Genomic DNA, 16,932 nt, shown 5'->3' on the forward strand with positions numbered 1-16,932 from the left:
ATTAATAAATGAATTGCATATTAATAAATGATTGCAACAAATCTATATGTAATGACCTACATGTGCTGATAACTGCTTACTAAGGATATTTGGATATACAAAAACATTTACCTGGAGTTCTAAATTAAACCGTTTAGTTAACAATTTATGCCCGTAAACATCCTCCAAGTATTTTATTGTCAACAACAATGCTTGTTCCAAAACTTTTTCCAGATCTGGCATTTGCGATTTAAATTCAGACCCCTCCTCTGTTTGATGTTGCTAAGATAAAAAAAAAACAAAAATGAATAGTTAATCAAAGCCAAGTATATCTACACAAAGTAAACAACAGAATACAAATATATTTAAAAAATAAATTGATAAAACATTGGGATCTAGTCCAATATCTCTAAATCCCAGGAAGCCTACTTCAAGCAAAGATTTACCAAGTTTCTGGACTCATACCAACAATATATAATGTAATATTGAAGGGCATTTATCATGTGCCAAAATCTAGTTGTACCTTTAGGTTTATGGGGGAATAAATCCAGGGAATTAAACAAGCAGTTGGATTAGGTTTGGGACAGTCCCTGAACTTTGCAGCCTATTCAACTAAGGAAATAACTCAACATCAAGCAGCCACAATTTATTGCAGAAAGAACAGGTGATGTCCATTGTGCAATAAAATAAACTTACCTGCCTTCTATTATGTACAGCTACAAATGTACAGCTCAATGTAGATGTGGACATAATTGGCATGTCTCACTCTCATTTAAATGAGTTAATTCATACTTGGCATGAATTAACTCTCATTTGAATGAGTTACAGTTACATCATTCCACCCTGGCTATTCAAGATGGTGAGATGGAAGCTACAGGATATTGATATAGTGTAGAGATCTTGGGTGACAAAGCAGATAGGAAAATCTTTTAAGGAACTGTGAGGGTCAGTGTGTTTAGATAGCACGGAATAAAGATCTCTTATATGAAAGCAAGAAATGGTTTCTTGGAAAAAGATCAGATAGAGGATTATTACCTTGAGGGGCCAAGGCTTGAAATATAGGAGAGAGCCTGTAAAAAGCCCCAATTTACCCTATCAAATGCTTTTTCAAGGAATCATAGATGCAGGCAATGCTTAATAGCATGCAAAATAATGTTAGGGGTTTTAAGTTATCCCTGGCCTACCTTCTGGGCCTTATGACAATTAGGTTGGCTGATATCTTTAGATCAACATTACCGGTAAATCAGAGAAAGATACAATATGCAGTATATGCCTTTTAACTGTAACAGAGAGTAGGGTCTTTGTTATTTTCATGTAAGAGTGATATATGTGCTTTTGGTCATTTGATACATATCATGTTATCTTGCTAGTAAAGATGCACAGAGCATTCAGCTATTTTTCTGAGTAGAAAAGTTTGTTCAATGACAGCACGCTCTCTGCATCAGTGCTAGAAATATTTTCGGGAGCATGCGATTTGCTGATTGCAGGTAATGTTTCAAGATACTGCTTTCCTAGAAAGAGTACAGATCCTGCTATGAAGTATACTGACAGGTATCAGGATTTTCAGTCTAGGATGCAGATACTTTCTAAAGAAAAATAAACTAAATTTGCATATTTTTTTTAATGCACCTAGAATATATTTAGGAAATAAAAAGCCGAAAGAAAAAGTTAAAATTTCTATTTGGTTTAAAGACTTTCTTTAGCAGTATCCTCACAATGGATTGTGTATTTTAAGTCTGTACTTACTGGTAAATCTGAAATACGTAGCAATGTTAAAATAATCTGAGCTGAAAGAGCTGGGAGCTGATGTTGAGAATTCAAAGATTTGTTACAGCAGATGATGCGGTGAAGGTCCAGGCTAGCTTTGCAACAAATTTGCAATGCATCAACATTGGGAGGCCTGCAAAATATGAAAAAAATGGTAGAACTGTTAGGAAGAGAAAATAATGATATACCCCGCATAAAATTTCAAAAGGATTGTATTTGTTGTAGCAAAAAAAAAAAAAAAAAAAAAAGAAGATATACTCACTCAGCATGCTAGGACATAGTACTCGTCAAAAACTGTACATAATGTAGCTAGGTGCAAAATATCAGTTGAAAGCTCAAACTCCAGGCAGATAAAAAACACACAAAGCTCTGAATAAATTAATATATTAATATGTTCAATAACTAATTAATAATAATTAGGGTGGTTTTGGCCACTGTAAAACCTCTGTATTGCACTGAAAAGAAGAAGGTTCCACAAGGAACCAGTTCTGTGGTCATTTTCCATCAATAAACAAGCTGAAGGCCGAAATTGATCATATCATCTTAGTCACTGCCAAGTAACAGGCTGCTGAATAGACAAGGCTTAGTTGTAATATTTAAATGCACTAAAAGAAAAATCAAGTCTCTAATGCTATCAGACAGACTGGTAGTGCTGAGTAGATCTCTAGATCTGAGTAGAGCTGGGTGGACAGCAATAAAAATACTTTAGCAGCTAAAATAGCATTCTAATATGTACATTATCAGTGCCCTATTTTCTGTGGACAGTTCCTTCCCCCAATTTACACATTTATACCAGTGTCCACATGTGGGCTGTCATGCATGTTCCACCCAGCTGAGACTTCACACACAGACAGCAGAGGGTGTGTCTTTCCTACATACAGTATATATTTGGGGCAATCTCTCTAGCTATCTAGCTATTGATGTCATCAGCATTAGTCCCTGTATACTTTAACGTAAGCCCATATTTAGTTATTTATTAGTACATGCATTATAATATTATTTCCTAAAAAACAAGTATATTTATTATAAAAATTCTTTGGTCCCATGTATTCTCTTGTAGAATGAGCACTAGCTTTTTGGAAACTGCTACCCCTTTGGGATAGATATATTATATGTGTTTTTCTTTTAAATGAGCATGCTGGTGTTCTTCAATAAGTAATTTGTATATATGTAATACTTTTTTGTACTTATAAGGACTTATATTTATGCTTACTACAATGCATATTTTTCTGTGAGACTATAAAAAATGGTGTATTCTCCGCTTTATACTTAGCTCCACACACAGGCCAGCCTTCCTCTCGCAGCACCCGCAGACACCTGGCACAGTTCCAGAGAGCAGGCGGCAGGGATGTCTCAATGTGTATTTAGTGTAGCAAGACCTAACAGATGTTTCTGCAGAACAGCGCCATCAAAACATAAGTGGCCAAACAGTGTACTACAGTCCCTTTATTGAAAATGCACTCAGAAATTCATGCCAGAAAACTGAAGAAACCGGATTATCGATGGCCGGATTTTCGATTGTCAACTGTACTGTGTACTAAATTTTTAAGGATCACCACCTCAGCTACAGCTTTTTTTCATGTTGCTCTTGTATTTATTATTATTTTAATTTTTAGTGCAGCCCAGAACTACAGCACCTTGGCAAAAAAAACTGGGGCAGCAATTTAACTTAGGCTTTCCCTTGTGAAGAGCTTTAATAAACAGCCCTAATCACCACTGTCAAAGTTTGTGTTTTAGAATGAAGGGAAAGGTTTGGCATGAAGGGAAGCCTCCGATCATGGAGTGGCCACTCTAGTGACAATCACAGGCTGTGCACAGCTGTCACAGTGAAATACTAAAAGTTTGCTGAAGTACAATGACACTGCATTTGTTTACTGCTGGAGAAGAATGTAAGAAATTAGAATACTGATGTGAAGAGTCAAGGGGCAGAATCTAAGAAGTAACCAGGTCTTCTCCACAGCCTCTGATGGTGAGGATGTTGCGCTGCTGGTTACTGCCAAGTTGCGGACCTTGGGCACATCAGGGTGGGCAGGATGAACATGGTACCAAATCACTAAGCAGAAGAATAGTCGAGGAAGGCCGGGGGCAAAGCAGGCAGCAAGCAAGAAAGGTCAGGTCACACACCAGGGGTCAAATACCAGGGTACCCAAGTTAGTTTGAAACCCTTCTGGAAGAGATGTCCTACCTTCTCAGGACACTAAACTAAACTGAACAGTAATAGCCACTAGAGGGAAAGCCTAAATTTCTTTGCATAGTGTCTCAACATCATGCAGGTGATATTATACCAACAAGTACAATAATATTTAGTGTTTTGCCTCCACTAAACATTGGAGTAAATTAGGAGTGCATGGAAAATATGCCACCATTAGTGGCTGAGTGCTGAACTTGGATTCTAATTATACTATAATTTCAAAGATAAGAGAAATAACAGAAAGAAAATGAAAGAATTTACCAGGAAGAATCTTCGGCCTCCAATACAACAGCTAATATATAGATGTATAGCTTATTTAAATGTTTTCAGAGTGAGTTAAAGTGAAAATAAAGGTTAATTTCCAAATCCAGATACCTACTATCAATGTAAAACCCCTTTGGTGAAGTGAAGGGCTGATCGTTTGTATCCAAGACAAAATACATACAAAGAGTGATGTTCCCATAGCAGCCACACTTTACCACTACCATCACACCTTGGATTTATAATTTACCAATAAAGTATACAAGAAATGTAATGTACTTACTTGTCCTGTTTTTCTATGAGTTGTAGCACTTTTTTTAAAATACGTTCAATTTTCTGTAAGTTAAAACAGGACACAATTAAAGTAAAAGGTATAAACATGAAATAATACTTTTTCAACATAAGTTTAAAAAAAACATAGCTAACCTTTAGCCAAGCATTAATAAAATGATACACAAAACAATGTCCCACTTAAAAAAAAAACAGTTTGTGTGAATGTTTTAGATCGTAAAGCCTTACCAATATTTTACTAACCTCTCTGTGGTAGTACTCAGCTTCAGGAAATTTAAAGTAACATGCTCTGAGGGCACTAACAATTGTTAATGGAATCGCTTCTAAAATATCTTCCATGTGGTTAATTGGTATCAAACACAACCAGGAATGTATTAGCAATGGGTCCACCTGCAGCAAATATTTCTTGGTAACCATCTTTTTAAGAATATTGCTGTTAGAAAATAAAAAGAGATTAATATTCGTTACATGTGCAATTGAGATCAAAAGGTAACATGTTTGCACTTTTTAACAATTGTTGTCTGTATAAGAATATATACTAAGAAAATTAATAGATTAGGATAGCCCATACATTCCCATACAGCATGAGATCACATTCCAATATCAGACTTTGGGTGACTTTAAATTAGGCACTAAACAAAACTGAGGCCAACAGCAGACGACCAGGGTAAACATTTTCTTTCCAGAAAAAATAAACAAGCATCTGGATTGATTGGAAAGGAAAATGTAAATTCTTGACTTCCAATGTCGGAAAAATAAAATGTTACCTTTTATTAACATTGCATGTAAAATAATGGCAACCAGGCCAACACTGGGAGCACAGTCCCTGGATCTTAGTCCACTCTTAAAAATGGGCAAATTCCACAGCAATGTTGCAAAGTTACCTTTCACGTTTTTTGACTTTATCATAAATAAGTCCTTCAAGACCTGCCCATACATCTTCTTGCCTGTCTTTTCCTGCTTTGTGTGAAGCATCTGCATTGGATGTGGCAGAAAATTCATGAAGCACAGGCAATACCCATACCCATTCATCAACACCGGCATCTATGCAGCTCTGACACAGTTTCCTTAAATGGATATCCATCCTGTAATATGAAACAGATAATAAATACTCCTAAGACATAGGCTACGTACAACGTACACACTTGCAATGGTTCTGGTCTGGCTGATATCGGACGAGAATCTGGCATGTGTACATCACCTGTCCATCGTCCGAACAACCGTCCTGGCGGATCCACGGACGATGGATGACGAACAATCATAATGGAAATGAAGGGGGAGAGTGGGCAGCAGGGTGACGCTCTGAGGTTCTCCCCTGCCCCTCTCCATAGAGTAGAACAGTGCTGTATGTACAGCACTCCTTCATGCATCGTGCAGTAAATTGTCGTTGGAAAGGATCATGAAGGATCCTTTCCAAAAACGACAATTATTACATGTGTGTATGCAGCCTTACCCTAAATTCAAATACACAAATGTAATATATTGCAATAGAATAGTCATTAGATACAATGGTTGCACTTATTTACTTTTTCATTTCCACCTCCCACTGTTTTTTCTCCCTTACAGACTAATTCTGCTAGCTGGAAAGTGAAATTCTTTGCACCTTTAGCCATAGGAAAACATGTACATGTTAAATATGTAATTTACAGATGATAGCTTGCAAAAAAAGATAACTTGTGATTGGAGTTACACTTACAAGTGATACCAATACTAACATCAACAGGCATTTTCTATACTTGAAAAAAATGTTCTGTACTTGAAAAAAATGTGGACACTTCATTTATAAACTAGGGAGTTTAAATATTTTACATTTGTGTTCCTGGGTCAGATATCCTTTATAGAGAGCCTGTTTCATGGAAATCTTTAAGAATCTAAATTTCAAATCTTAAATTGCTATATTAGTGCAGTTTTGTCTCTCAGGGAAATGTAGGTGAGTGTTGTTAATCACTTGTATTATCTAAGATCCCAATGGCAGTGTCATTGTATATAAAAGCAATGTAATTTTTCATTTATCCTCTGTCAAGCTGAGATCAGTCTGATGCAGGCAGGAGAAGGCATCTCATTGATCTCCTATCCCCAAATAACCACTCAGATTCAAACAGCAAAAAACTCCACAGACATCAGAATTTACATGATGGTGTAATCTATAAATTAGCATCTCTGATAGGGAAATAAATGTTAATCCTGTATAATGCTAAAAAAATTGTGCTCTCCTTCTGAAGCAAAAAAATGATAGGGGCATTGTCAGGGGACTACTCTGATGTGCGAGGTGCATGTTATACTAACACATTAGTTTTCATGTATTATTCACCCAACGTTAGTTGTCACTTAAAAAAACATTTGAACCGAAATGTTACACTAGTTTATCAATTCAAGAGAGAAGATTCAAATTATTAAAATGCCCATACAGTAATTTTAATATAAAAGTGTGCTAGTCACTTTACCAATATTAGGAATAAACACAAAACATTGCACATATTGATTTTTGAGTACAAACATTTAATGCAGAAATATCTTACCCTGAAAGTTTACTGAAAGTAGTCTTTGCTTTTTGAAGTTCCCCAATCATTTTTTCTCTGGGCATTTCATCCAAACACAACATTCTGCAAATATCTGCAATGTTGTTTTTTTCAACAGTAATATCAAAATGATATATTATAAGGGCACAGACCAACCCAGCCTGTAATCGGTTTTTGATGTCACCCTCCTGCAGTTTCCTTTTACCCAGGAAAAGCTCACAGATTTTACCAAGTCTGCTCAGAATGAGGGATTTTACCTAAGATAAAGAAACAAAAAATGAATAAAACTGCCAGTAAAATCAAGAATACTTTGGTAACTACAATTTATTATTTAAAAAAATCATATGAAAGAAAAGCTAAGATTCAGTCAAATAGCTAAATATTCTGTCGAAATACACATGTGTATTAATACACTTATCTGTTTTGATTTGATTTCTATTGAACCATTTTTGTAATCAATAAAAATAACAAATCTGTTGAGGCCTATGTTGTGAGGTTTTTGTACTTGTCAAAGAAGGTTTTACATCCCCACACAAGTCTTTGGCAATGCAAAACCCCTTTGACGCGCTCAACAGCTCAGGAGATTGTCAAATGCAGCTCAACTGATGCCAACAACATCAGCACATAATGTGCTTCTTGAGTGACCCGATGTGTCTCCTGTGACTGAAAATGCCTCCTTTGACTTTGTGTTACACCAAGTTCCTTGAATAAATCCTGTGACCTCAGGTTATGGAAAAGAAGAGGCCTGGAACTGATCAATAGTCCTGTCCTAGGGACAATACGGCTCTTTCATATAAGACAGTTAGTCAGCATTGTCACCCTAGGACAGGAAGTGTTTTACTGGCTGGATCACCAGGTCATATTAGGAACCTAGAAAGCTAAGCTACAATATTTTAACTTTTTTTTTTGTTCTTAGGTTTAAACACACTTTCAATCACCCTAAACTGTTTTCTGTCCATTACATGGGTAGACATTACTTTGTAATTCACAAAATATAGAAGACTAAATAACATAGTTTGATATGGATTTAATGCGCAAGAAGTTAAAAGGTCAATGTATTTCTGGCACTATAGACAGGTATTTTCTGTACTTGAAGAAAATAATCTTAGCCTGAACAAAGAAAACAAATGCAGCCACAACATCTAAGAGCATGTAACAAATTTCTTTGGCCACTAACTGGTCCCAGTGGGTTTTACAGGTTAAAGAAATCTTCAAACTATGCATACTGCTATACAACAAAAGTCTGCACATTAAAAATATCAATGTGATCAGAAAAAAATGTGTGTACAGATCAGTTACCTGCAAAGATCCAAATTCAAGACTTTTCCATTGTATTACTTTGTCTCCAAACAAAAGTGGATTTTCGTATACTGCATAAAACTGACAAAGCTGAATAAAGAAATTGTACATATTGATGGCATCAAAGTCACTGAGAATACTGAAGATCCTGCTAAGCATGACTTCTCCAGCCAATGTTTTTCCTTTAGAGAATTCTTTATATTTTTCTTTCACCCATCTCTTCACTTCTGCTACAACCCCACTATTTTTCTTCATACACACATCATCATATTGATGCCACTCTAAAAGGAATAGAAAGAGTATATTATACCATTGGAGTCTCATTAACCAAAACCGAGAATTCAGTATATATTTTCAATCCCTTAACATTAAAAAATTTAACAGTAATCTCACCTTTTCCTTGAACATAGTGAGACTTGATATGCAGGCAACGATTCACATGTACATGATCTTTCACATCGACATTATATATGTGTTCATATTCCTCCTCTCCATTTGCCCGCACAATCACATATTTGTATGGGATGTATTTATCCAAACAATCCTTAGATACCGCAGTTTGCCCTTCGTACAGGAAACCATGTTCTTCAAGGTCTCTTTAAAAACCAAAAAATTCATTATTATAGCAGGGAAACAGAAGGTATCAGGGTTTACCATTTTACAAATACAGAATCAAAACGTATGCCCAAAATAAAGATCATATAGGAAAGAAATTATTTAACTGAGCTGAGCTTACGGGTTAAGTTGTGATTTAAAATGTATAGCTTAGAATTCTTACTGTTAAATGCAGCAACTGCTACCAACCAATAAGAATTTACTCATCTGATGTGAGACAATTGAGTTCAGTTATGCATTCACAAGTTAATAATGTATATGATATATGAGAAAATGTTTGACAACCATGAGTTTGTTGGCCATACTAATCCTTTGTCACCTTTTTGTAGATACACTTGCACAATTGTCTAAAATACCTTTGTATTGTGTAGCATTAAAGCAAATGTTTACTCTGCTATTTTTTTTACTTTCCCTGTTTCTAAGTCAGGAGAAAATTGCTTGTTATGGCCACAAATGTTTGATGAGGCAGACCATTATTGCAGAAGGGAACGGGCGATGTCTCTGATGCAATAATGTATTTTACTTGCCTGATCACCCAGACTTTCTGGCATTTCTGCACATGTGCAGCGTTAGCTTTGGTTGCCAGAGTAACTTGCCAACCCTTGCTTTCCTTGCACATGCCAGGGATGACTGAACTCTGCTCAGGAGTTCTACCATACCAGCATGAACAAAGTTCATCTCAAATAAGAAGAGTGTGGTAAGCAGATAGGTGAGTCACAAAGCTTTTGTTCTGAAGAGTTTTTCACAATTTGTACACAAAGTATATGTGTACTTTGGGCTGGATTTCTTATAAGGCCACCTAGACCATGTTCTTGGTTGCCATGGTAATGAAGAGCGCCTACTGTTTGCTCGCACACCTCGCCTGCAGTACCCCCTCCTCACCTGCATGACAGTGTCAATATTCTATAAAATGTAGCTTTCTTGTGAAATCAAACTACCCAAGGGACTTGTACAATGACATCGTTGGCAGCACAGTGTAATAGCTATGTCTGTAAAGGCTGCTTGTTATATTCTTCAGCCTAATAAATCACTGGGCCTGATTTATTAAAGCTCCCCAAGACTGGGGAAGATTGACTATTAAAGGAGAAACTTGAAGTGACTTTCTAAAAAATCAATTGCTATTAGTTGGAAAATGTCCTAGACCAGATCACCCACTGTAGGTTCTTCCACGATAGTCTATATTCTCCACTCTTGGATGGGGAGGTGTAGGAAACCAAAGACGTGGATGCAAGTGGGTGACATTTATGGCTAACACCCCCTAAAAATGTCATCACTATGGCATCAGTACAATATAAAAAACTCTACCCATGAAAACGCTCTGCCCTAGAACCCATAAACGTCCACTTCCAATACTCAAACCCCAATGTCAATGGCATGAGGGGGGGCGTAGTGGATAAACAAAATTTAAGGGGCAAATGAGGGACCCTTGTGGCTAACTACCCCAAATTTTTTATCAGTATGACACCATTAGAACATACAAAACTCTACCCATCAAAATGCGCGGCCCTGTTACACCTAACTGTCCTCTTTTCTTCCTTAAAACCCAAATAGCTGGCCTACACATAGCTGTTGAAGCCCCCTTCCTTGAACTTCAACAGAGGAATGTAGGTACCCGAAGAAGTAATAACTATCTGTCATTAATTGCTGTTCTCTGGAATTATACATTTAGGTTAATAGGGTTTAAATAAGGTTAGTGGATACCTATAACTGATAGGACGCATTGATTTGTACGTGCACTTTCTGCTTTATGGTTCAGACATGGGGAGCAGGGAGTAATATTTGTCAGATCAGCACTGTATGATAGCTTTAGTTGTTTATCTTTTATGCTGCCAGGGGGAAGGGAGGAACACAAGCTTCTGGCCTCGGGGAGAAGTATAAATCCTGCCCCGGTGACAACAATATTTAAGTACTTCATGCAACATACATAAATACAGCCTAAAGGAAAGAAAGGAAATGGGGGACATTGATAAAATCTTTATATATGTTATAAAGATTTTTGCAGTAAAATGTTAGGGGCACTTAAAACTACTTTCCCCTTTACAATTAACCTATTTTTAGAAGATGTAGTAAATACTCACAAAATACTTATCTGGGGTAAAGATACTCCACTCCAATACATAAGTGCATTCTCAAGAACGTTCCTCTGCTCTGTGTTCTCTAAAACCTTTGTGGAGTGTGATGTAATTCTCATCTGATGTGTGTTGGGTAAGTGTAAATACCATTTTCTTTACATGTACATTTTACACCTATTCCTTGTAAGAGATTTTTATAGGGGGAGAGGGCTGGGACAGTATAGGCAGAACATTGTATTCTATTGCTACAGTAGGTCCAATTTAAAAGCATAAAATAGGATGAAGAACATGGGGTATGACTCCAAAACTAGTCAGATAAAAAGTTCCAAAGTGAGAATACAAAGTATTTTACCAGAAGTAGTAGATGTTTGGAACAGACTTCTAAAAGAAGTAGGGAATCAGTCAACAATAACTGAATTAACCATGCTTATGATAAATAAAGGTCTATTCCAAACAACATTTAAAATCACAGGGACAAAGGAGAAAACTTGATATATCATATGACATTTTCTGTTCCTAGTATGTTTATTTATAGGATATAGTATCCATCATTGTAAATAGGTAGTAAGTAGCAGTTATTCACTTATAACTATATAACTATAACTGTGGAAGGCTGCTCAGTCATCTTGATGCAATGGCAGACAATGATTCATTGTCATATAATGTGTGAAGACAATCATTGTTTCAGAACAAGATGGAAGGTATGAAACCATAAGCAAATCACCAAAAGGTCGGGGAAACTTTACAAATATACTTTTACTTTGCCCTAAAGGAAGAGGTGACCTGTCTTTAATACCCCCAGCTTTTAATGGTAAAGTTAATCTTTCAAAAAGCTCATTTAGCAGCTAAAAATGGCTAAGGGTGAATCTATGATTTTTTTAAGTATCAAACAGAACAAACAAATACATCATCAGACCATATAGAAGGTGTAAACAGTACAGAAAAAAACAATGGAAGACATATCAATACACTTTGCCATCAATGGTGTATAAAAACCTCTGATAATATTTCTCAGTTATCAAGTATAATATATAAGAGTAACCAAAAGGAATAAATAAAAAGACAATCTCCTGAAAAAATAGATCAATTTCAATCTTAGTTCAGTGTTATCTGAGAATAAAGAGAAACTGAACCTAAACACGTTAAAGGTGTAATATGTTATAGTGAAACAATAGAAATCTTAATTGAGCCTAAGCAGTACCTGGAAAAGTGTACTAATTGTTTAGATTTCCTCCAGGAATGTGAGGGTTTCTAGACACATCTGTGCCCACATCCTCATAGAAATAAATCTGCACTTTCAAATCTAAATTATTACCTTTAGTACTCAAATTCACTGTTCTCTTTTCTGGAGGCTCCTAAATGAGGAAGTAAAAGCTCTGTCTTTACTAAGATCACTGCACACAATGATACAGTGCAGTAAGTTATTAATGGGAAAGATCATCAGCAGGAAGAATACAGGCAATGCTCCTTTCATTTAAGCACAGATGGTTTCTATAATTAACAAGTTTTCATTTTATTTTGTCACATTCCAGCACCAGTTTCAGGGTATATACCCCAAAATGATAATCAAAATGTCCGCTGTACCATGACCTGAATGAGAACTGCAGAATCTCAAGTTCAAAAAAACTTAGCAAAAACTATAAAAAAATTATGCTTGTGAATACTGTACACAATGAGAAATTATGTGAAACAGTCTGATGGGTTCAATCACCAAAACAGGAATGATGGGAAAGTAAAGCTGAGTGCAATGAAACCTGACACATTTCTCACCCTTCCAAAATCAAAGATGAAAACATTTTCATTGTAGCTAACATTTGCAGGTTGTAAGGAGTGTATTGTAATAATTTGCATACATTTTAATATACATACATTAAATACAATTTAATCAACCAAATCAACTGTTTTTTTAGATGAGCTTATGGCTTTATTTCTCATGTTTTGGCCACATCTTTAAAGAGCTCAATAGCTATTTCACAAACACACATGAAAAAAATATACAGTTAAACTTACTTTGTGTAGTTCATTTTGCAGATGGCATCTTCCCATGCCAGATAGCCTTTTATTCCCCCTCCTTTTACTATAATTGTATCCCTATTAGTATTAACATCAAAATCTTTGGAAACAATGACATGGAAATATAGCATGATACGGTCCAAAGGATTGAGTTCCCTGTAGACATAGGAATAAATAGATAGCTTTATATTTATTTTTTCATCCAGATAGCCATACTCCTAACTTCTGAAAAGCAATATACTGATCTATATTTACCAGATCAGATCAAACTATAATAAAGAATAATAACGAATACAGTATGTCCATATACCGTGTTTCCCCGATGATAAGGCAGGGCCATCAAATAAGACAGCCCCCCCTTTTTAGGTAAAAATGAACAATAACTGTGTACTGTAGTCTTCTTCATGGGTAAATAAGGCATCCCCCTGAAAATAAGCCCTAGAGCATATTTTGGCCTTCAAAAAAAAATAAGACAGTGTCTTATCATCGGGGAAACAGGGTATATTTTTGTAACTAAAAGCTATTCACATGAGTGAGTCTGCCATTGGTGACAGAATCACTATGCTACAATTGTTATGTTATTACTTCTGTAAGTCACTCATTTAAAATGTAATAAAACGTAACTGCTAAAAAAAACAAAAAAAAAAAACAAAACTGTTGGTACTGTTGAAGATTTGGCAGCTAAAAAGGTAGCCCCATGAGTCTCAGTATACTGCACCTTTTATTGACTTCATATTTCTCTTTGTTGTCTGCTTTTTCTTTATTTGAAGTTTTTCCACCTCCACCTGACAGGTTTGAAGAACTTGTTACCTTCTGGTTGAAGAAATCAAAAAGCATTATTAAATAAAATTATACTTTTTTTTTGAAGAAAACACTGGTCTATATTTTTTATAGATAAGTGGATCTTTCACCTTCTAAAAGTGAACTGTGGGATAAGCAAATATTGTCCAAATACAAGGGGCATGGGATTTTTTCATTTTATCCTTGGTGTGCTATGTGTGTTTCTTTTCTCAAATTGTTCAGTAATCCAGCATGAAACTGTATCTTTGTGCAGGAGCCCTGCTGTTCTGGGGTCTCTCTTGGTTCTGGGGAACTGGTTTTTTATATGCCACCCCTCCCCCATAGTTTCTGCAAGTACCATTTAGTGTGCAGATCTGGTGTATCTCTACTAGAGCACTGCCCTCTGCAGAGGCTATGAACAGTACATTGATGATGTCACTGCTTCTTTTCGCAAAGTAAAAGTAGGGGCATTCGGTGCACTTGAAAAGGATTTGTACAGGCATTTGGAGAACATAAAGTGGACCCATATTATTTGTGGTTATTAAGCAATGTTTTTTGTTTTGTTTTTTTGCCTGAAGTCCGGCTTTATTAATTTTTCCCCAGTATGCATACAAGCTAACCTTCAAAGTCAAATTTTTTTCTGTCTGTATTTTCTTTGTTCAAAGACCAAGAGTCACTGGATGCATACTATATAGTAACTAATATAGCAACACTTTGCTAATTGTATATTCTATATACTTAAACCAGGGAACTTAGCATCTCTCCTGAGCTAGAGAATCTCCTGAAGTAGGGGTCAATGGTTTTTAGCCACTTCTGCCTTACGAACTCCATACAGATGTTGTACATAATTCAGATGCAGTTTTTCTATGTATTATTGATGCAGATTTGGTGACAGTTTGCCAAACTTTAAATGCTATAGGTATGCAAATAGCTACCCATTGCTCACCACACAGCTGTTGCACACAGCTTGTAGCTGTTTGCTGTTCACCAGATGCTGCATGTAGCAGGTTTTCAGACAGCTCTCAACCATGCCACCCCCCCTATTACACACATGTGGGCTAATATGTCACCATGAATGCAGTTTTTTATATTTTCGGTTGAGGGGCAGGGCAGTAATTAAACCAGTGTTTCTCAAACTTTTAAACTCCTAGGAACTCCTTTAAATGACTTTCAGGTCTTTAGGGAACCCCTGCCCTAATTACTTTATCCATAGATAATAGTACATTAGTGTGGTGGTCAGTTGGAAGAATATCACTTGCATTGCTGGCCATCATGAAGGCTGCCACCCTTACATATAGCCAACAAATCATTGTGGTCACTTAAACTGACCCGAGAGTCCAAACTGTTCATTGCGCCAGAAAATCCAAGCAACTCTGGAAGAACCCTAGTTGAGAAACACTGGATTAAACAATAGCTAAAGTTTGGGTCACAAACAGCAACACATCAGTAGCCCAAAAAGCAATGCCCTGGCCACCTGGACCTCAGACAAGAGTACAATTAATCAAGAGTAAGATTATTCATAAGCAAGCAGCTGGATCTAATATTCTACTCCTGACTTTTTTTTCCAACTAACTAGTGTTAGAGGTCTATTTTTCTGATACCTGACATATAATTCCTACTTGTCTACTGGTCTATTCTACTACTCCTGACAAATATTTCATAGAATTATAGATCTTCTTCCCTGTCCCTGATGTATGAACCTGTATGTCTACATTTCTAATTCTCTGTTCCTGACCTATATGTTTACAGACTTACTCCACTGTCCCTGAACTGTAGGTTTACAAGTCTCTTCCCCTATTCCTTGTAACTCCACTGCCTCCTAAAAACAGCAAATAGCCCACCAATGCATACATGATTAGACAGTTTTATAATAACTCACCTTAGCATTTGCATTGTTTTTTGAATCTTCTTTTTTCTGTTCTTTTGTTTTATCCTTATTCTTGTTTTTAGTTTTTTCCGCAACATCTTTTTGGTATGCATGTTCCTGGATTGATATTTTATTGGATTCTGACAAACTGTCCGTAGTAATTTCAGTTTCAGTTTCCTTTTTAATTTCATTTTTATTTGGGGGTTTTGTTGTCTGTTCATTTTCAGGTCTTTTATTATGATCAGTATTTTTATTACCATTTTTTGCTAGTTCACATTTGGTATTGTTTTCATCGACTGAAACTTTTGTAGAAGCATCTAGTTTTGTGTCCTTATTATCTTTGTGGCCAGGTGGGATTTTGTGATTGGTCTTTTCAAATTCAGTTTTTGGGTAAACCTCAAGAGTCGCCCCAGAAACAGCTGACCTGTTTGAGATTTGATCTCGTCCATCAGGTGATTTAGCACTTGTGTCTAACTTTGATTTACATGTGTCACTAGGGTCTTTTTTACTGCTGGGGATATTTTTCGACACTTCTTTATTCTTTACATTTTGACTATCATGCTTATTTCCAAGCTCATCATTTTCACTGAGTTTAGATTTTCTTGTTATTTCCATGGCACTCTCTGAAATGACCATTTTATTTTTTTCATTGATTTGAAGCTCTTGATCATTTTGCACATTTGTGTCTTCCGATATGTCTGTTTTTTGCTCTCTGACTTGATCAACTGTCATTTTTTTATTTATAGAAGCATTTTTCCCACTGACTCCTTTAAATTCAACATTTTTAATACTGGTCTTCATGCTTTCAGGACATTTATTCTTTAAGGAGGTTGAATGCTCAATACTGGGCTTTCTGTCTTCATCTTCAGGTTTAGCTTTGATAAGTGGTACATCTTTTTTGATTATTACTGCATTCTCTTTACTAGACATTTCATCATCATTTGGTTCTGTCTTATTCTCGCCACTTCCTGCTGGCTTATTGGTAGGATCAGAATTTCCTGTTTGTGTGTTTTCATCAGCAACAGACTCTACAAAGCTCTCAGATTTGTCATTATTTTTACCAATTTCAACAATACTGGAATCTTCAGCAGTAAGTGAAATCAATGAGAAAGAAGAGTCACTGTCTGTCCTCTTTTTACCTTTGTTCCTTTTCCTTTTTTTCTGCATGGTAAAATAGTATTTTTTTAGTAATGTGTAAACTTGAAAAACACAGACATAGAACGGGACTAAATCAAGTACACATGACAAGGTTGAAACGAAAAAGCTAGACAACAAGTG

The 16,932-nt window shown here is 36.1% G+C and overlaps 1 protein-coding gene across 5 annotated transcripts in view; it reads right to left on the reverse strand.

The window, feature by feature from the left end:
• Nucleotides 1–16,932, reverse strand: part of RNF213 (ring finger protein 213) — a 115,867-nt gene that overhangs the window by 95,181 nt on the left and 3,754 nt on the right. For all 5 annotated transcript variants that reach the window (XR_011919379.1, XM_072400570.1, XM_072400572.1 and 2 more), the window contains 11 exons: nt 15,667–16,815; nt 13,726–13,820; nt 13,005–13,163; nt 8,701–8,903; nt 8,308–8,588; nt 7,009–7,265; nt 5,374–5,574; nt 4,733–4,922; nt 4,482–4,534; nt 1,726–1,879; nt 112–261 (listed from right to left, as the gene is read on the reverse strand). Coding sequence is in view for 4 of the 5 variants with exons in the window: in XM_072400570.1 (XP_072256671.1) it covers nt 112–261; nt 1,726–1,879; nt 4,482–4,534; nt 4,733–4,922; nt 5,374–5,574; nt 7,009–7,265; nt 8,308–8,588; nt 8,701–8,903; nt 13,005–13,163; nt 13,726–13,820; nt 15,667–16,815 (2,892 nt within the window). In the remaining variant the exon portion in view is untranslated. The remainder of the gene's footprint in view (nt 1–111; nt 262–1,725; nt 1,880–4,481; nt 4,535–4,732; nt 4,923–5,373; nt 5,575–7,008; nt 7,266–8,307; nt 8,589–8,700; nt 8,904–13,004; nt 13,164–13,725; nt 13,821–15,666; nt 16,816–16,932) is intronic.

This window comes from Pyxicephalus adspersus, chromosome 2, assembly GCF_032062135.1.
Source record: "Pyxicephalus adspersus chromosome 2, UCB_Pads_2.0, whole genome shotgun sequence".
Classification (NCBI taxonomy): domain Eukaryota; kingdom Metazoa; phylum Chordata; class Amphibia; order Anura; family Pyxicephalidae; genus Pyxicephalus; species Pyxicephalus adspersus.